General features: G+C 48.0%; 1 protein-coding gene across 5 annotated transcripts in view; it reads right to left on the reverse strand.

Annotated features, from left to right (window-relative positions):
• The window catches only part of KIRREL3 (kirre like nephrin family adhesion molecule 3), a 565,070-nt gene that overhangs the window by 110,186 nt on the left and 432,886 nt on the right, over positions 1 to 21,998 (reverse strand). For all 5 annotated transcript variants that reach the window (XM_035265039.3, XM_035265035.3, XM_054241711.2 and 2 more), the window contains exon 2: positions 17,231 to 17,308. In XM_035265039.3, coding sequence (XP_035120930.3) covers positions 17,231 to 17,308 — 78 coding nt within the window. The remainder of the gene's footprint in view (positions 1 to 17,230; positions 17,309 to 21,998) is intronic.

Below are 21,998 nucleotides of genomic sequence, written 5' to 3' on the forward strand. Positions count from 1 at the left end.
TTAAAACAATCTCTTCATCTCAGGAGAAGGAATGAGCCAAGATAACATGAAAGCGCCCTATAGGGAAGAGATTTGCAGAGATGGTGTGTCCACGTGCTGTGTGGTGGACGGGAGTGAGCCAGGAGCTTCGAGCTGGCACCAAGTGGAGCTGCCTTTGCCTCCAGAGACATCTATCTGGAGCGGGGAGACCTGGCTGAGCTTCACCCTGCACTGCCTCATCTGTCCTTGCTGCTTTTAGGGGTGGGAGTTGTTCAATCTTTACACAACCTGATGCCTGCCTGGCATAAGAGATGAATAGGGATGGAAATTAGAGCCCCCAGGTGGGGTATGGTGGCTCACACCTGTAATCCCAGCACTTTGAGAGGCCATTGAAGGAGGATTACTTGAACCCAGGAGTTCAAGATCAGCCTGGACAACATGGTGAGGCCCCGTCTCAATTTAAAATAAAATAATAAAATAAAATAAAGAACTCCCGGATGACTGCATTATGGAGAATAGGCCTTCAGGGAGAGGCTTGGAAGACAGCAGGGTTGGAGAATAAAGGAGGGTATCCTCAGGGCCTAGAGAGAAGGTGGCAGGGCTTTCTTTCCTGGTTCCAGAGGGGCACTGGTGGTAGGAAGCATGGACCATGAGCAGAACAGGGAAGAGCTGTCGAGGGTTGCAGGGCAGGGCCCCCACTGGCTCTGCAGAAGTCCCTGGGATAAAAATGAGCCGTTTAACATAGAACTCAGGATTTTGGCTTCATGCAGTCCTGGACTCTGCCATTTCCTAGCTGTGTGGCTTTGGGCAAGTTATTTCTCTTTCCTAAGTTTTATTTCTTTATGTGGAAAATAGGAGTGATAATAGACACCTCTCAAGATTCTGGTGGTGATTAAATGAAGTGATGTGTATACAGTGATGACCGTGGAGTCTGGCACACAGGATATATGATAAATAAGTGGCTGTGGCAGTGATTGGCACATAGTAGATGTTCAATAAATGCCGAAAGTATAAATAAATAAATAATAACACTTTCTACTTGCGTGCATAGCTAAGTCCTCTTCCAAACAGCTGAGCTTGGATTTAGACCTCACAATTGTTCAGGGTTGATCTCCTCATTTTACAGAGTGGAAAGGGAGGCCCATGAGGTTATAGTAACTTGCCCAAGGCTGCCCAGCTGGTAGATGGAGTGGGTCTTAGTTCTTCTATCTCCCAGGGCAAGGTTGCTGCCACCAGTCAACACTGAACAGCTCCCAGTCTGCGCTGGGAGTCTGAGCTCATCCTTCTGATGAGCTGCCTTGCTCCTTGGAGACCGGGCACAGAGCCTGTGCTGACCTCCCCAGTACAACCTGGAGGCAGAGGCAAGCGGGCCACTTTCTGTCCGTTTCATCTTAATGCAACATTCAGCATTCACTCACAAAATATTCATTTTCTCTCCTCAGTGACGTGCTCATACGAGGCTCCTAACATCATAAATATGGATGAAGATTATTTGTCATTTTTATTTATTCTGCTAACCCCTCCCCTCCTCAACACACCTTTTGTCTTGTTCTCAGCACAAATGGGACAAAATTGGGGGAATTAACCTGTATCTCTGATAATAATGCCTTGCATCTTGTGGTACTTTATACTTTTTCTTTCAAAGTGTCACACAATTGTGATATATACTTTCTCCTTACAATAAATGCATGGAGGAAGGAGGGCTAGCATCATGAGTATGCCCATTTTGCAGACGAGAGAATATAGGTCAAGAGAGATCAAGGTCAAAGTCATATTCTGAGACAGAAACAGAACTAATTTTTTGAAAATGTTATTATTATTTGTTTATTTGACCTCCAGTGAAATGTTCTCTGGGACACAGTGTGTTTGCTTCACACAAATAAATAATCTGTATATTATTTTATATCTATAAAGAGTGTTCATCCATGATACTTTGCAGGTCCTCACAAAGCAGGTATGATTTACTCTTGTTTGACAAAGCTCATACAACCAGTAACTGGCAGATCCGGGCTCTAAAACACTATTTCCCAAAGTGGATTCCAGGGAGCACTAGTCCTGACACGCGCTGCAGGAGAAACATTTTGTGGTCAGATGAGTTTGGGAACTCTGTGAGCCACATGTGCTTTGGGTGGCTCACCATGGTCTTTGGTATTAGCGTCTCTGGGAAGCTCCGCAGGAGAGATTCTCATTTTGTTAGGTCTTATGTAGCTTCTCCCCACTATGTTTAATTGTGAAGGCTGCATTTGACGGAAAACCTGTTAACATGCTACAGAATGCCGCCTGTGTGTGTGTGGGATCCCTCCTTCCCTGTGTTTTTGGAGGCAGTGAGGCTTAGAGAGCAGCTGGGAGAGGAGCCTGCAGGGGTGAGGATGGGGTAGGGGACCCACTGCTGGGGACTACCAGAGCTGAAGCTCCCCCACTCAGGCTGTGTCCTTTCTTTCCCTCTGGGCAGTGCAGAAAATTCACTCAGTATTAGGCACAGTCAGCCCAGCACATATCTGGGGCAGGATCAGAGCTTGAGTGGCCGAGTGGAGGTCTGTGGTCAGCGCATGGTGGGAGATTCAGGGACAGCAGCCTTTGGACATGGGGAAAAATCAATAGGGACACACAATGGGGGCTCAGTCACATCTGCCCTGGATGATGATGGGGAAGTCACCCCATCCTCATTGCCCAGACACAAAGCTCCCGAGGCAGGGTGGAAGTAAGAATGCCGGGCTTTGGTGCTCAGCTGGTTTACTCTAACAACTGTGTGCCTTTAGGTTATGGGTCAATTTGCCTGAGCCTCGGTTTCTTCCTCCTGAGAATGAGGATGACACTGCCACCTTGTGGCATGGTGAGGATGAGATGGAGCAAGTGTGCGAAAGTGCCCCCCTTGGCCCTTGTCTTTGTGCGTCAGCTCTGTCTCTCTTCTCCTGATTTTTTGGAGCGCCTCAGTCAGAACAAATAGCTTTCCACCTGCAGTGCTCCACGAGCCTGTCATGTGTACCTCCCTTTAGGTCTGCCACCGCCCTGCCTTCTGCCATTTTATTATATGCCTAGCTCCCCACTGGACCTGAAGTTCTCTGCAGGCTGTCGCCGACTATGTCAGTGCCCACTTGACCATCTCGAGTCTTCAGGCCAACCTCCCATTCCCGACATCTGCACCCCTTCTTTCGAGGGCTTTCTCTTTAACTGCAAAGGCCACTGTGCCCTCACACAGAGCAGGCCAGACCTACTGGGAGGTAACACCCCACCCGGCAGCCCTCCACCCATGATGCCCCACAGGAGCTGGTACATAAATAGCCCACCCCTTGGGCACCCTAGCTGCAAGGTGGGGTTCAATAGCACTTCTCAGAATTTCCCCCTGGGACTGGGCTCCTGCTGCCCACAGTGGTAGCAGGCTTGGGGTCCCCCCGTGCCAGATGCCTCCTCTCCTGTGTCACTTCCCAGCCCTCCTGCTGGCACCTCTGCACCTTCATGAGGAATGACTACACTCAAGCTCTTGCTTAGGGTCTGCTTCCGGAACCTGAACTAAGATAAGGGAATCCTCCATGTATCATTCATCTCTGTGTACACAGTGGGTGCTGATGAATCCCTGAATCCCGTGGAAACAAGCTGTAGGAACAGCATAGGAGTGACTATCAATCAAGGCAATGACGTCAGTGGACTCACCAAGCAGGTGGGCCCTGGGAGCCACGATATAGAATACCTGCTCCTTTCCACATCCAGAAGCATCCACAGCCACACTCTCATCTCTGTACCTTCCCCCACTGATGTTTGGTCAAACCTTGGCAGGTACAGAGGAGCTGAGGTCTAGAGTCCTTTCTCTATGAGCTGAGAGCAGGTTGGTGTCGTGTTTTGAGATCCTTTCATGAATAATGGTTGAGAAGTGCTGCTCTTTAGTTCTAAGAATAGTGGTTATTCCTAGTGCATTTGACTCAGAGGTGGGGACTATTCCATTGCTCTATTTATCCCACACTCAGTACACAGTTACTGAAACTGTCACTGTGTCCTATATTCCATAGGCCATTATGTGTATTTCAAACCATTATATAAATGGACTTGATTTGGCACTTCTGAATGCCATTAAACTCCTCCCATATCAGTAACAACACAGTTTCCATAGAAACAAACACATTTCAGAAGGGAAGGCAAGGGGAAGAAAGCAGATGGAGTTGGGGGGAAAACACGGTTCCCCGGTTCCTACTTCCAGAGCGCCGGGCCCAGCACTGTGACGTGAGTGCTCCATGGAGGTGGGGCAAGCTCCTTCAGGTTTTTATTGACTCCCTTTGATAAAAGCCCTGGATAATTCATCTCAGCCTGAACCTGCTCATTCCAGCGCACAGCTCTAAAAACTTTATGGTACCGCAAGCCATTAAGCAGCTTCATTTATTCCAACTCCTCTGGGCCTTCCTTCAGACCTTGGGGAGAGGGCTGGGGGAGGGTCTCAGCACTCAAAGAACTCTGTGATGAAGCCTTTGAGGCTGGCTGGGGATGGAAAGAAGAAGCAGAGAGAAGAAAGGAGGCCTCCCTGGTGCAGTTGGCATAGTGGAGACTCCAGGATCTTGCGAGTGGCTGCTATCCAAGTCACTGGGTCCCCTTGTCATCAATAAAGCTAGAATATGAAAACTGCTGCCTCTTGGGGTGGAAGGGGTGTGGTGTTTGCAGAGCCTGGCTGAGGAGCTGCCCACGGTCTCGGCAGGTTGCAAGTTCCTTGTCTTTGGAGGGATTCAAGCATAGGTTGCAACAGCCTCTTGTAATAAAACATCTCACAGGGCTAAGGCATACCACTTCCTCCAGAATCCCTGTTGGACACTCCTCTCCTGGCCTACAGTGTGATTGGATTCTCCTTCTCTGTTTCCATAGCTACTTATTCACACCCGGTTACTGCAACTGCAGCATCGTACTGTAGTTGCTGACGTGTTTGTCTCTCCCCTGAGGACTGTGGTATCCTTGGGGGCAGGGACTGTGGTTTTACATGCACAGCACCAGGCACAAAGCAGGCACTGGATGTACAGTTGGTAAATAAATGAGCACTCAATACAGCCGTGTTCACAGTCTTTACACACACATTGGTACTTGCAAGGGAAACACAGAACCATCAGGGGAGGGTGTGGACCAGATGACCTTTGGTCCCTTCTAGCTTGGAGAATCTGTAATAACAGGGGTCCAAGCCTGCCCTGACTACACCTGGGATTGGAATCTAGATTTCTCCTACTCCTAAGCCACAGGGTGTACATTAGGAATATTATTTGGGGCTGGGCTCAGTGGCTCATGCCTGTAATCCCAGCACTTTGGGAGGTCAAGGAGGGCGGATCACGAGGTCAGGAGATCGAAACCATCCTGGCCAACATGGTGAAACCCCGTCTCTACTAAAAGTCCCAAAATTGGCCGGACATGGTGGCACACACCTGTAGTCCCAGCTACTTGGGAGGTTGAGGTGGGAGAATCGCTTGAACCCAGGAGGCGGAGTTGCAGTGAGCCAAGATCACGCCACTACCCTCCAGCCTGGCGACAAAGTGAGACTCCGTCTCAACGAAAAGAATATTAGTCACAATGCTAAAAGGAAAACTAGAACCAAAACAGCCACAAAAACAGCAGGGTGAAATATTGGGAAAAACTCGACTTGACTGCATTTTTCCTCAGCACTCACACCACAGCAGTCAGCACAGGAGATTTCCGTGAGCAAACGGGTGGAGGCTTTCCCCACACACTGCGCAGGAGACACCAGCTGGGTGTCCTCCAATTCAATTCTGACACTGTCTACCTGGAGATAGTGTCAGCTCCCACAGGCTGGGGGCTCAGTCCCCAGGACTTCCCCCGCACCCCGGCACCTGTTGCAAGTTCTGGCTTCTGGAACTTCTGACAGACCTGTTTCAAGTTGGGGGTTCCCATGACCTCCTGTTTGGGTTTGATTAATTGAGTGGCTCAGAGAGCTCAGGGAAGCACTTGTGTTTACAGTTTATTCTAAAGGATATTACAAAGAATACAGATAAGAGGTTGCGGGGAAGGAGTATGGAGCTTTCATGCCTTCCCTGGGTGCATCACTCTCCAGCTACCTGCGCATGTTTAGCTACCAGAAGCTCCAGAAACTCAGTTCTCTTGGGTTTTTATGGAAGCATTCCTTCCCCAGGGTATGAGGTGGGACTCTCTCAGAGGAGGGTCTTAAGACCCACAATCAGAAAAGGGGTGAAAGATTAGAGTCCTGCATTGGGCAGGGGAAAGGAGGGCCCAAGAGAGAACCTGTTGCCCGAGGCCTGCCCTTGAAGCCTAACACACCCAACATTATGTAGCAAGAGCTATGGGAGTAATGAGCCAGGTGCCAGGATGAAATCCCCCCAGTCCATGCCGCTCTATATAGTAACATGTCTAGATACATCATAACACTGCAGGCCATGCCCTGGTTTTTGACCACTGATCCCTTACATCAAAAGAATACATGTGATCATTTAACAATTAGTCCAGTGCACTGTATGGCATGAATGTCTCACAGGGTGAGGCCAGGCAGGTTTGCAGGGTTTCATTTTTGTTTGTTTGTTTGTTTGAGACGGAGTCTCTCTCGTTCTGTCTCCCAGGTTGGAGTGCAGTGGCACGACCTTGGCTCACTGCAGACTCCGCCTCCTGGGTTCAAGTGATTCTCCTGTCTCGGCCTCTCAAATAGCTGGAACTACAGGTATGCACCTGCACACCTGGCTAATTTTTGTATTTTTAGTAGAGACAGGGTTTCTCCATGTCAGCCAGACTGGTCTCTAACTCCTGACCTCAGGTGATCCACCTGCCTTGGCCTCCCAAAGTGCTGGGATTACGGGCATGAGTCACTGTGCTTGGCCTGCAGGATTTCTTTAGATTTGAAGAAAAGATTCCAAAACAATGAGTGGTCCCAGGAAATACAGCTTCCCTCTTCTAGCCATTTGGGGATACCGAGCTAAGAGACAATGTCCTCTTTCGGCTTCAGACTCTTTCCAATTGTTAGTATAATATTGAATTTCCTTCATTTTATAACCCATTATTCATTTCTTTACCCTCAGGTCTGTTTCCTCATTTTCTCCACTAGCCATTTATTTTTACCTGCACTTTTCCACCTTTGGAAGGGACACCGGGTTTGGCCACTGTGTGGTCCAGATGGCTGCTGGCAGCACTAGTCCAGTCAGTGCCCCCCTCAGTCCATTCCCATTCATATCTGGGAAGGTTATGTAGGTTCCAAACTAGTGGACTATTTTACCAACAGACACCCTAGTTATGTTTATTCTTAGCCCAAGTTTGCTAGATGGGGTGAAGGCACCTCCCACCCTCATCAGGGCCCTGGGAATTCTGACATAAGGGTTAAAAACATAGTGAGAGTTATTTTGCTTAGAAATCATTTCTGCTTCCAGCACTTGTAGTTGTAGTCCTGGTCCCAGGATCACTGTATCAGGTAGGGGAGGAAGAAAAGGTTTTTCTTTAGATGAGTTGGGAAAGGAAGAAGAAAAGTCATTATACCAGGGTACTCCTTCCTTGGCAAGAATTGCATAGTTACCTCACATACTTCCCACCTCTGCTTCCCCAGATCAGCCAGAAAAACAGAGGACAAATCTAGTGGGGACACTAGCACCACTCACAGTGAGTGTGAGCACACACTTATGAAGGTATGCAAGCCAGCCCTTCATGCTTTTATCCCCCCATTTTAGACAGCCAGTGTTTCAATTACCTGTTCTATTTCTCTATCAAATGCTTACTCTAAGGAGACGATCTCTCTCCCCATTGCGGGACATTATGGGCTTACAGTGTGTCCCTTGGTCTGAAGAAATGATGGTTACCTGCCCAAATGCATACAATATCTTCTTTTTGTTTTTTTTTAATGGCACTCTGAGCACTTCTACTTCTACTGAGTAAGAAAAGCTGACTTCAGAGTCAGAGTCTATTCTAGTCAAGACCCATTTGTAGACCCCGGCATCAGTCTTACTTGCCGGCTGTGTTTAGAGCCTTCCCACCAAGGAATCCTCATAGTCACTGGTAGTCTCTGTCTCTCTTGCTGGCAGACAGAATAGCTCTCACTGGCATTATGTGCCCAAGAGGGTACAAAGGGAACATGTCTATTTTCAGCCCATCTCTACACTGCTGCTGTGCCCCCATATCTACCCATTTCATGAGCCCAGGTGGCCACCTCAAGGGAGCACATGGGGCTATCTGTGTGTCAATTCCAGTCACCTTCTGAACCTGGAAGGGAGCTCTTCTGATGGGGACTGACTTGTTCTGCTTTATTGCACCCCAAATTTCCATAGGGCTGTGCTCCACATGGCATCTCCTTAATATGCCATGTTTCCATTGCTCTTTTGCCTGGCCACATGGCCAGGCCATTGGTCACTGTCCTTGAGTCAGTAAAACCCAAACACTAGGGCTTCTACCATTGTTAAATTCTTCCACCACTATTAGAAAAACAACAAGCAATTCAGCCTATGTGCAGACCTGGTTTTACCTTCTTTGATCAAAGTAGTAACCTTCGAAACAGATTGGTGTCCATTCACACTGGAACTGCTGTCTGTTAACCAAACGTCTCCTCGGTCAATCAAGAGCTGTTCCTAATGCACTGCCCAAGTGTCGATCAAATCCAGCAGCACCCCTCACAGCTCCAGAGTCAGTTCTAGGGGAATAGAAACTCCCTGCTTGACAGTGTCTTGTCCTTGCATCCTGCAGGCAGCATGATCCTCTAGAAATCATTTCCATTTTATGAACTCTTCTGAGCACTGCTGTTTCTATTCAAATGTTTCTCTTACATCACTGAAGACAGCACAGGTATTTCAGGTGGGTCCTGCGCACCCACCTTCCAAGACAGGTAATGCTGCATAGCAAGGCAGTGAATGCTCTCAAGTGGAAATTCTCTAGTCTGAAGTCCTAGCAGTTGTTGCTGGGAGGTGCTCAAAGGCTTTTGCCATAAGCCCCAAGAAATGTTCCACAGAAATATATTAAACCTCCCCAAGTGGAGGTAAATCTTCTGGGGACCAAGACAACTGCACATTGCCTGTGTTACTCTGGATAAATCACATCTCTTTCCTGACTCTTGATTTCCTCCTCTCCAGGTGACTTCCAATGTTTCTTTTAAAAGTCAATGATTGTCAAATTATCCAGTCTCAGCATCGTGGAGCTACTGACTAGGGGCAGAGAAGGTCACTATGCTCACTTTGCTGTCAGTGTCTACTCTATGTAAACACTGTGCTGGGCTCCTGGGATCTAATGGAGACCAAACAGAACCAACTGACCAGTAGGGGAGACAGGTGTTACTAATACAGAACAACTGGGCTCCCAGCTAAACCCCACCCTTAAGCCTGGAACTGCAGCCCTAAGTAAAAACAGGTAACCCTATTTTTCTCCCAAATGTTGCTTTTTTGGCCTGCCACATCCCTATCCTGTGCCCATAAAAAGACTTCAGTGGACAGAATAACACAAGTGGCTGAGCATTGGGGATTCAAGTGGCTTAGTGGTGAGCAGAGCAGCAACTGAGCATCGGAGACTATGGATAGATGAGGCTAACTTCAGACGGTGCAGCTTCAGGGAAAGATAACCATCTTCCTGCACCATCCCCTTTCCAACTCCTCATTCCACCAAGAGCCATTTCCATCGCCCAATAAAATCCTTCATATACACTACTCTTAATTTGTTCATGTGACCTGATTTTTCCTGGATACTGGACAAGAACCTGGATGCCGAGAGGGCAGAGGCTTAGACATTGCTGTGTGTCACACACAGCCTGCCAGAGAGGAGCGACTGGCCAGTTCCGGCATTCATTCAATCTGGTAACTGCACTCACTTGCTAACACGCTCCCTTTCTCAAGGAGTGGCCAGCAGCAGGCTGAGTGAATGGAGTTCCCACCCACAAAGGGGGCCAAGGTCAAGGGAATTAGTAAATAATTGCAATATGAATGTATGTGTACAAACTGAGCTCAGAGCTCTGAAAGAAAGGATCTAGTTCCACAGGAGCATGTAACACATGAACTGGATCCACACTGAGGAGGGTGGGGGTCGGAAAAGGCTTCACTGGAGCAGAGGCTTGAGCTGTGATTTGAAGGATGGGTGGGCATTACCACGTAAAGGGTTTGGGGATGAGGTGAGTGTGGCAAGCACCCCACGAGGAGGAAGCAGGGTAGACGCAGGCCCTGTGACAAGGGCATTGCTTGAGGAGCAGCAGGAAGGCCCATGTGACAAGAGTGCAGGGTGTTCAGGGGGGTAGAATGAGGTCAGAGGTAGGTGGGAACCAGATCACATGGCACCTTGTAGAACATGCTAACAATCTGAGTATTTTTTTAAAGCCACTGAAATATTTTCAAGAGGAACGCCACATGGTCAAATTTGCATTTTGAAACACCACTCTGGCTGAAGTGTGGAAAATGACCTAGGCTTGGGGATTGGGCATGACAGACACAGGGAACCTGTTAGGAGAACCCTGCTGCAATATGGTGAGACAGGCTGGTACAGGGACGAGGGTGGTAGCATGAGACGGAGAGAGGAGGGTGGGTACAGGAGGCGCTCAGGAGATAACATTCCTAGGGCATGGTGAGGATTGGATGAGTGTGAGGGAACGGGAAGTTTAAAAAGGAACTTTGGCTGGGTGCCGTGGCTCACGTCTGTAATCCCAGCACTTTGGGAGGCCCAGGTGGGAGGATTGCTTGAAGCCAGGAGTTTTAGACCAGTCTTGGCAACACAGCAAGACACTGTCTCTACAGAAATTTTAAAAATTAGCTGGGCATGGTGGAGCATGCTTGCTCTTCTAGCTACTTGGGAGGCTGCGGTGGAGGATTGCTCGAGCCCAGGAATTTGAGGCTATAGTGAGTGAGTCATAATCATACCACTGCACTCTAGCAGAATGAAACCTTGTTTCAATAAAAACAAAATAGGAACTTGGCAGTGTCTGTAGTATAGGGGTCCACAGTCTAACAGAGGCAGGGCTCCTGGTAGGAAAGGTGGCTGGGGGAATGGGCTGAGAAAAAGCTTTGGAATGTTCCCTCACATCCCGGCTGGAGAGTGGAAACGGCAGGTCTCTTTCCAAGACACTGAGCGAATTAAATAACAATCATAAAGTGCCCTGGAAATCTGAGTCTTGCCATAAATAATAAACAGGATGTTATACAAATAATGGGCTTTGCAGCCCCGGTGGAAGAAAACACATCAGTAAGAAAAATGAAGTTAGAAAAACACACCCCAAAGCCCCAACTAGCAAAATGACAGTATTAGCTAACATCCCGGGGGCTTGGCAGGCAGTGGAGGAATGGGCTCAGGAAAATGACTGTGACCCTTAGCGTGCGCCAGACTGTGCGGCTGCAACAGAGTGAGAGGTGCTGCTGGCAGCAGGGAGGCCCGCCCATCCCTGGGTCAGTCCCCAGGCCAAGCACCCTGGCCCCCTGCTTCCCCTCTGCCCTGAAAAAGCACAGCTCGTCCTGCAGGCCTGCCTGACTCTTTCCCTGCCACCCAGCGTACAGCCGATATGGCCTGAGTTCACCCTTAAGGAGAGACGGGAGAAAGAAACACTGATCCACCTTCAGAGGCTGCCAAGAAAAGCTAGTCCATTGACTTTTTTGTACTGGTTCCTTTGGTGACCAAGACATTTAAAATTATGGGATGGGCTGTGAGAACAGGGTGTAGGCTGGGTGTTGAGAGCCAAGATAGATTTTTGAATCATCACATGTTACAGACATACAGGTCATCTTATGCAACATGATTCCATTTTGTACATGAGAAGGTTGAGGTCTGGGTGTCACACAGCTGGCTCCTCACTCTTAGGTGCCCCTCTCATTACACATCCTAGCTGTGGGGCACCTCTCTTTCTTATCAACTCTGTTGGAGGATAGGCAGGAGACAGCAGATGCTTTAGACACACTTTTTAAATTAGTGTACAAGGGTGCAAAAAGAACAGGCTCTCACGCCATCGTAAAGAACTTTAGAGCTGTTGAAGAAGCCAGATTCCCAACCACTCAAGGCTCTGACTGCCCTGTAAGAGGGAGGTGAGGACAGGTGCTGCAGGAAAGGTGCCTGGACTGGGACCATGGTGCTGTTCAGGGGCGTGGGCCATGTAAGAGGCTGTTAGCTATCTATGAAACCAGCTTTCCCCTTCCTGGGTGCTCCAGCTCTTCCCATGGAGGGCTAGAGGTCTCCAGCCAGCAGAAGCTGACTTTACTAATCACTCAGAAGTGTTTTATACTGAAAGACAAAAGGGACAGCGCCCAGAGGCATTTCTGCTCTCCCTTGCTCTCTCAAAGCAGTTATCACTGCAATGCTGAAACTCCAGGGAAACCAACACCCACCCTGATGGGCCGCTGGAGAGGGCACCAGTGTGAGGGAGGAGTACCTGCCTGTGCTGGTCCCCGTCAGCCCCAAGGGGATGGCTGAAGGGGAGGTCAGAGCTTGGGTGCCTCTGCTTCTTCTCTTCTTTAAACATCCTCTCCCTCATTTCCCCTTCTCAAGAGTCCTGTGGCCTGCCAGATTTTCTGGTTCCCTAGGAATGGTCTTCTCTGGTCTGTGTCCCTCACTCCAGGCCTTCCCTGATTTTCTCCATATCAACTCGAGTTTTCCCTGTGTTATGCCCTCTCATCTCCCTGCCTTGCCACTTCCTCTGTCTTTCCAGCCACCCTGAAAAACAAAATCAAGCTAAAGTGTTAGAGGCTTCCCCTCTGCTCACGATCTCAGCCTCCTCTTCCAGAATTCCAAGAGCCCTGGGTGTCTGGAGCCCTGGGCTGTGGTCCTGGCTCTTCCAGCCACTTCCCTTGGGCCCAGGCAAGTTGTTGCATGCTCTTGGGCCATGCTGAGTTACTGGGTTGCACTATAATCTTTAGGGTTGTTGACAGGTGTAACAGAGGACGCCTGAGTTCTCTGAGGCAGGCAGTGCCCCTCTCCTGATACATGTGACAGCTTTCTCCTCTGCCTGGGAATAGGATCAGGTTTGGGGAAGCCACGTGCTTTGAGAAGGTGAGTGATTATGGATCTCCAGGAGAGAGAGAGAGTTCATAAAGTGAGAGGGCTGGGAAGGGGAGGTGGAGGGCGTGTGCGTGTATGAGTGTATACACGTGGGTGTATGAGTGTATGTGTGTACATGTATGCATGTGCATGGAGGTATATGTGTGTGTGTGTGCATGCTCATGTATGTGTTAGAGATATGGCTCAGGAACCAGTGAGAGTAGACTGGAACTGCTTAAAGATGTCTTGAGAGCATGGTCTGGCAGTAGGTGGGGTGAGGAAGGAGAGCTGGCATGGAAAGAAGGGAAACTAGCCCCGGGGAAAGCCTCCCCACCCAGCCTTCCTTCCTCGGCTTGCCTGGACCCTGCCTCCCAGGAAGGGGCTGTAGCACTGGAACTGGAAGAAAGCCCAAGAGTCCACAAAGGAGACTCCAGGAATCATCCAGAGCAGGGAGACTGTTTTGTGGACCCTTCCACATCGGTCTGCTCTGACCGAGGAGCTCCTTTTCAAGACCCATCTGACACCTGCGGGGGACTTTGTATATTCCTCCATTGTCATGAAGGAGCCTAGTTAATTACCTAAATGAAAGTTGAGTGACTACTCCCTATGTGCAAGACACTGGGCAAAAGGCCAGGGAAAGGAGAGGAAGGAACAGGAATCTTTGCCTTCCTGCAGCTGATTCTCTAGGTGGGACTGACAGCACATGAAGAAGCAATCCAAGAAATAACCACACATCATCATAGGTGCCACTCAATACACACACCAGCTACCATGATGAGCACAGGGGCAGGGACAGGGATGTCTGTGTAGTTTAGGTAGGTGATGAGGCAGGATCTCTTTGTGGAGGTGACACATACACTGAGATGTGCCTGTATATTTTTGCTGTGAGCTTGTTGAGGGCAGGGAATGTGTCTTATTATACTTTTTTTTTTGATGGAGTCTCACTGCATCACCCAGGCTGGGGTGCAGTGGCAGGATCTCAGCTCACTGCAGCCTCTGCCTCCTGTGTTCAAGTGATTCTCCTGCCTCAACTTTCTGAGTAGCTGGGACTATAGGTACGTGCCACAACTCCCAGCTGATTTCTGTTTTTTTGGTAGAGACGGGGTTCTGCCATGTTGGCCAGAGTGGTCTTGAACTCCTGACTTCTGACTTCAAGTGATCTGCCCACCTTGGACTCCCAAAGGGCAGGGATTACAGGCATGAGCCATCACACCTGGCTCCTGTCTTACTTTATAACTCCAGCGCTTAGAATAATATCTGGCGCTTGTGAGAAATTGGCATTATTTTTATGGTATTCAATGAATGTTTGATGAATAACTGGATGATTGCTCACCAGCAGTTCCTATATAAAGCACGTGTACTTAATCACATGAAGACAATGAGCTCAAAGAAATGTGATATTTTTATGGCTAGTCTGTCTTTACTTCCTCCTTTCTTGCCTACCCTTTGTTGATTTTTGCCTATCTCCTTTTGATGGCTCAGTTGTGTTGAGCTGACATAGGAGAGAACATACACACTCACACACACATACTCTCCATATATTACTAACCGCCTCCATTCCTGCAAAGACTGCAGATTCTATCCACGAAGCTATTAAGCACTCCCAAATAGAGCAAACCTCTCATTGACTATCACATGCCTCCTTAAATGATCTTTGAATAGCATTTTCTTTTTATTGCTTTGTGTAGTTTAACGGTACCAATTGCAATTACTCTAAGTTATGATAAACCCCAGATCTATAAAGCTCCTGTTCATTCATTATTTTCCTCTTGCTCCTTTTCAAGCTGTTATTTTTTGGAATGTAGTGAGGAGGGAGGAGTGGAGAGAGAAGAAAATAAAAGGACACCAAATTAACAAGAAAACAAATAAAATAGGGAAGCACTTCTCCCCGGGTGACAGGCACCCTATTAGATACTGTTAAACAGAACAAATATGCTTTAATACAGCACAAGTAGGTCTTTTATATTTATTCTAATTGGGAAATATAATGATCACCAACTTATCTTTAAGGGAAGAAGCAGATAATTGTTCTAATATCTCACTAATCCCAGCAACTAGGAGAAGAATCATTGTTTTTCACTATTTTACCCATTGTTCAATTTATATCAAGGTGTGTTGCATAGCATAGACAGAGATTTCTATTTTTTTTTTACATCATACTTTAAGTTCTGGGGTACATGTGTGGATCTTGCAGGACTGTTGCATAGGTACACACATGGCATGGTGGTTTGCTGCCTCCATCCCCCCATCACCTACATCAGGCATTTCTCCCAATGTCATCCCTCTGGTAGCCCCCCACTCCACAACAGACCCCAGTTGATGTCCCCATCCTGTGTCCATGTGTTCTCATTGTTTAACACCCATCTATGAGTGAGAACATGTGGTGTTTGGTTTTCTGTTCTTGAGATTTTTATTTCTTGATCTGTGTCATGGCTGCTATTCCATTTTAATTATGACTATGTGGGAATTATAATTATTTTGAGTATTGGCATGAGGTAATTATAAATACAAAACAGCTCCACATGCTTGCTGATGCCCTTTCTTATCTGCAGATGTGTTGGAGTTTGGGCGCATGAGCTTTAGACAGAGAGAAATGTATAATATGGTCCTTAGGGCAGCAAGGCAGGCTGGAGTGTAAGCAGAGGAGCCTCCTCCCTCCAGGGCCCTCCCTCTCCTTCATCTCTGCCTTCCAGCCCTCTAGAGCCAAAGCTGACCCACCTGTGTGTCTTTCTTCTGCCTCACTGACTCACCCTCCTCCTACCCTGTCTCTGAGTTGTTAGTTGAGATTTCTAACTCATCACACATGTTGGCTCAGCTTGCATCCCATCCCCTCATCTCCTCAGCCACCCAGAATGTCAGACACCTGGAGCTTTGGGTTTCAAATTCAGCCCAGCTCCAGACTTTTTGGCTTCCCCAATCCCTACAAACCTCTTTTGAGCCTCTCTAATGAGCATTGCCAGCAAGAGAACATGTCTATCCAGCACCACGGACAGAGGCACGCTGTCAGTTCCCACAAATTAGAAGTTCCTGCCTAGCAATCTTGTCAAGGCGGTGGTGTTGGGGAGGGAAAGGGAAGCTAAGAAAGAGAAAAGTCAGTAAAGGCAGCTGACTGGCAGGACACAGAAAACGCAGCCCCCAACTCTGGCTGTACTCAGCCCTGGGGTTCCTACAAATGGGAAGTAGCTTCTTGATGCTGTTGGCTTCTTTCGGACAGGCGGCAAATGGGGGAGGTGATCACTTCCTGTGCTTAATTGTGCTGGCCTAACTCTTGTCAGATTGTCACCATGACAGCTGCTGGCAACAGGCCCACAACTTGCAAAACCTCAGGCATGGGTAGCATGTGGGGATGTGGGTGTCGTGGTAGGGGTTGGGAGGAGAGCCAGCTGGGGACCTTGGGAAGAGGGCACTGAGACCAAGCTATGGTTACACTGTGGGGATAGAGATGGTAGAAGGAGGGAGCTGCCTCCTTGCTGGAATGGGAACAAGGTGAAATGGGCCCTGTGCCCTGGAAGGGGAGGGGTCCAGCTAGTGGCAAGAGTGTCTGGTGGGAGCCAAGGCTTCATTTGTCTGACTTTAATGAATAAATGGCATCTCAGCCATTGTTTATCTACTTTTGAATCCTGACAAACAGTCTGTGGCATCTGATGGAGAGGGTTATTAGCTGCATCGAGACAGATGGCTAGGGATGGAGAGGACTGGTTCTTTATTACAGCAGACCCATAAGTGACAGCACTCCTTCTTCCAGCCACCATGCCAATGTCAATACACTTCTCAAGTCTTCAGTGACCCAGTGAAGCCAGTGCAAGAGGAAGGCACAAAGGCCTGTGAGTAGGAAGGAGAGGGAGGGTCAGTGGAGTTGGGAAAGGGGGAAAGTTTCCAAGGGTAAGTTCTTTGGGAATAAAGACATTGCCTTATTCTTCTTTAGTGTTCTCCTAAGTCCCTGTACAGTGCTGTTTATTCAATAGGCATTCAAGAAACATGAGTGATGAAGGAGGCAGGTAAAGAGGTCTGGATTAGAAATGAGAATAGGAGCAGATTTAATTGGGCTGGCTGTGGGGTGGGGTGGGGAAGAAATGGTAGGGAAGAGAGAGGAAGAGAAGTGGGGCACACAAAGGGAGAAGGGAAGATTGCATATAAAAAATGCTCCTGAATCAGCATCCTGTGTTTCAGGCATTCACTATACTTCCCCACATTATTGTGCAAATGGCTTCATGAAAACCAAACTAATCTTCCCACTGTCCCCTTCTGAGAAGTCCCAGGTTCTTATTCCTGGTTCCTCTGTCTTGTGGCTGTAGGTCATAGCTTCCTCCCGTCAGATTACCCCTGAGATGTTGGAGAAGTTCTCACTCACCTTCATTCATTCTCCGAAACTTGTCCTTGGCCATGTAGCCCAGCACCAGACAGCATCCTCTCTTCTGGAGGCCCAGCTCTGGAAGAAAAGCATGGGTGGGTGAGTTGGGAATGGGAACAGGTCAGGCATTAGGGGAGGCGACCCCTCTGCAGGGGGTTGTGGGGATTCTTGCTCTTATGAACAGAGATACATTTTGTTTAGCCAACATTTATATGCAGCTTATTATATTCCAGGCATAATTTTAAGCCAGTAATCCTTCATTTTGATTATCATAACAATCCTGTGAAAGATATTTTTCCCATTTTCTATCATCCCCATTTACAGATGTATTAAGTTAGTGGCATTGGATGAAAGAGCTAGAAGGTGGTGAAGCCAGAGCTTTGAACCTAGAAAGTCTGGCTCCGGAGTCCATGCTCATAACCATAACTCTGGGTTATTGAGGCCCTTTGTATCTCAGGCTTGGGGACTATGCTCAGATCAACTTGGGACCATGGCCAGACCTGCCAGGGAAAGGCAGAATTTATCCAGTGGTGTCTAGGATGGAACAGTGCAACCAGACACAGTGGGCGACTCAGGAGGATGAAGAAGTGATTGTGTGAGTTTAGGACAGCGGGGTGACACAGAGCTTAAGATATAAGCAGAAGAACTCTCTCTACCTCTTGGAGAGGGTGCATTTCTGGTGCTAGGGATTCCTGTACCTTTCTATATCAAGGCCCAGTTTAGCACCATCATCAAGCACTTATGAAGTGTGGACTTAGAGCACAGGGGTTGAGATAGGTGAGAGACACAGACTCCACAGGGCTTTGACCCAATTGGAAAAACAAGATGGAATAATAATTCCAGGTAGCAAGTGCAAGAGACAACTTTTTATTTTTTCACAGCATTTTGTGAATCAGTGCCCATTGTGTGTGAGCATAAATTGGAGTCCATCTGCCTCACAAGAAGGCAAGCTTTCCTCTGTGGTATTTGTGCTTTAATCCTGATTTGTCTTAAGCACTTTACAGGTTCTGAAGCAATGCCACACTAAACTTTTTGACGTCCTCTACCCCCAAACAGCCCCCTGAGGTGGGCAGAAGGGCCACTGCAACTGACATTATGCAGATGGAAAAATTGAGGTTCGACCATGTTAAATGACTCCCCGTGATTGTTTTAGACCCCCACCCCACCTCGTTGCATAGAAGTCATATAAATGTGACAGCTGCCATAAACCTGGTGAATAGTTAAGGAGTTCGATTTCTGGAAGGAGGAATGTGACTGCAGCTCCTCCCGGCCCTTGCCAGGATTTCTGGGCTCCTGGCTGCTCCTTCCCTTCGTTTCTCAGAGAAAGAGAATCCCACTGAGTGAGGCTCACAGCACCTTCTCCACGACACCAAGTGTCTCTCTGAACCCAGCCAGTGAGTGCCCAGGCTTGAGAGGATAGACAGAGTGGGTCATTCCTTTCTCCCTCTCCATCCACTGTCTGCAGCCCAGGTCCACCTGCCAAGCGTAGCAGGATGAAAGGGAGCACAGGGCCCAGGAGACACAGATAAGTCAAGCTCAGGGGCTCTTGCCCTAGAGAAAAACAAGGCATGGCAGGTGGTGGCAGAATGCCATGGCCCAGGGAGGTCGTTGGCTTTGATCTCCTGATTCTTTAAAGGGGTTTATTGACTATCAGTAAAGAGCAGAGAAGCAGATCTGAGGGCGCCGTTTCCAAAGGCACTCACTTCTCTTCCTTCCCCTCCACACTGGTGTCTGAAGGCTCAGCCAAACCGCCCTCACTTCAAACGGCCTTACATCTCGGGCACCCAAATTGACGATGTTAAGTTCCCTCATTCAAGGCCTTGGCCCTTTCTTCAGGGGCTCCTGCTCTGTCGAGGGCCTCGTGGATCAAAGCCCCTTTGATGTTTACTTACTATATTTGTGGATTCTTTCTAACAACCACCTTCAAGAGGCAGGAATGCAGCCTGCCAGGAGGGAGCCAGCGGAAGTACAAGCTGCAAGGAGGTGCTGAGCTCCCTGGAATAATAGCCTCTCGAGGAGGACTGTATTGAAACCTCAACACGCTGATGACAGGCAGAGTTAACCAGCCTATGACAATTGCAAATGCATTGTTCACCATCAGAATGATACAATTGCTGACGATTCCTATTATATTTGCCATTGACTTCTTTTGCCCATCTAAAGTATATCAGCAGTGGCTTCTAATGAGAAAGGGAGTTTGGGCTCCTGGACTGAGCCTAAACTCAATCCAGGAACCTGGGAGGGAGCCAGGGGAACACTGAGTAGGAAGGGCAGAAGATGCTGGATGGATTTAGGCCAGTGTTCCAGCTGGGCTTCTGGACGGTCACTGAACACTCAGGCAAATGGAAAGGCAAACAATTCTACAGATTTAGAGAGTGTGAACAATCTGTTGAATCTGGATTATCTTAGTTGGGTACAAAACTCAACCAACTCAATCTCTCCTATGCCACATACTAGGACAGCCCCCAGGGTGATGGCTTGAGGAGAGGCTGTGTGGCACATGGTTATGATATAATAACTAGGAGTCTCACTGACCATGTTTGATTTTTGCAAATGAGCAGGAAAAGAAGTTTTAAAAAACCTGATTAATAGAAGAAATTGAGAATGAGGCAATTTCTCAATGTATTTGGCTCATTTAATTTGACGCGTGTGGGTTAGTCTTAATTATTTAGGCGGCTACATTACAAGGCGCTAATAAGTACACTGCAGAAATTTATTAAGTACGAGGGCTCTCTGACTGAGCCTTTGCAGAGAAGTGGGGAGGAGCTACTGGGATCCCTGCAAGAATGAGTGGGTTGGAGGATGGGTGAAGTGAGAATTAGCTGGCTGTCCATATATGAAAATTTGGAATGTTCTTTGGAGAGATTTGCAGAGCTAAATTAGAGGTTCTTGGGTCCACAGGACAAAGCATGCCAGCAGGGAGTGAAATGGGGGAAGGGAGGAGAGAGGCTGGAAACCCAAGTGGGGAGGTGAATATTGACAGAGGTGCTGACCATGGAGAGAACCAGGAGGAAGCAGAAGGCAATAGCTTTGGCTTGGGAGACTCCACCAAGCCAGACTAACAAGGTTATTAGGAGAGAGATGATAGCACATGACAGAAAGAACAGGAATCTCTCTCCTTGTGAGGTAGATCAGCTACCACCAGACTGTCACCTTCCTTGTCCCATAGCACAGAGATGAATGGCAGAGTCAGACCACAGATGCCCATTTTGGAACAGCAAGATGATGGGATCTTCTCTGAGTAGGCTTTGGGGGTGCCGTCTTTGGCTTTATCGGTAGCAGAACCAACCAGATACTCTAAAGGTGGCTGTGGAAAAATAATTACCATGAAAGGAGTTAGTCCTGGCTTAAGAGGAAAGTTCATAGCAAACAAGTCTGGGGTCACCTGCTGATGGGGCAGAGGAGGGCAGTGAGCCGGAACAAGGAAGGTTTAGGAATACCACCTATGCAAGGAAAAATGGATTGGAGCAGGGTATGTTTTTTGGGAGAATAGAAGGTTTTACCCTTGGGAATTCTTGGGCTCCGGACTTTGAACAACAGAAGTGTCAGGACTGTGCCTTCTCCTGCTCTGAGCCCGTAGGACCAAGTGCAGTGCCTGACACATGGCAAGTGCTCAGGAAAAGTCTTCTGACTTAATGAAAGAATGGCTAAAAATATGGGGCACTGAACGGTTCCCTCTGACTCAAGTCAGAAGGAAAATAAGTGGGTTTCACTGTAGCACAATGGTTTTAGGTTAGCCGAGGATGGTTGTAGAATGAATGAAACTTGTAACTCATTGAAATAGAAGGCTAGAGAACGTAGAGGGATTTCCTCCTGGGAGAAATAAAATGGATGGCTTTATAAGTGGGATGGGTTTTCTTCCATTTCAGAGGGTGCAGATGCGATGTTTTCTAGCCTTAGCATTCCTTCATTCTTACTAGTGACGTAGTGATACAGTGGAATTATTTCACATTTGTGGGATACTTATTTTTTAATGATGCTGTCATATTCCCTCTCTCATAGATGCTCCTAGTAAGTAGCTCTGTGACATAGGCAAGTCAGAAATTATTTCCTCCATTTTGGCTTCAGAAACCGAGGCTCAGAAGTAAAGTGACAAGTCAAGGCCAACACACTAGCTGGCGATAGTACCCACGCTGGAACCCAGGGCTGATTTCTGGCTTGGCTCTTAGGATAAATATGGGGTTGCAGAGCTGCAGATGCTGCAAATCAGGACAGACCAGATACTAGAGCAGAGATCAGTGGTGAGGGCTGGGATGGTGCTGTGGGTTGAAGTGTGTTCCCCTCCCACACCAAATTCTTAGGCTGAAGTTCTAATCCTGGTCCCTCAGGGTGTGACCTTATTTGGAGATAAGAACTTTGCAGAGGTGATCATGTTATAATGAAGTCATTAGGATGGACCTTTATCCAATGTCTGGTGTCCTTATGAAGAGGGGAATCTTGGGATAGACAAACAAATGGGGAGAAGCCGTATAAACCTGAACATAGACATCTACAAGCCAAAGAGGGTGCCTGGGACTGATCCTTCCCTCCCAACTCTACTGAATTTGGACCTCCAGCCTCCAGAACTGTGTGATGATATTTTTCTGTTATTTAAGCCCTGCAGCTGGTAGTGCTCTATAACACTGGCCCCAGCAAATGAATACACACAAGACAGGGAGAAGTGGGTATTTTCTGAGGCCTGGCAATTTCCACTGGTCATGGTTCTCTGGAACCCACCCCCCAGGGCACAGAGCTGCCTGCTGGGAGCAGCATCACACCCTCCTAAGGA

Source organism: Callithrix jacchus, chromosome 10, assembly GCF_049354715.1.
Source record: "Callithrix jacchus isolate 240 chromosome 10, calJac240_pri, whole genome shotgun sequence".
NCBI lineage: Eukaryota > Metazoa > Chordata > Mammalia > Primates > Cebidae > Callithrix > Callithrix jacchus.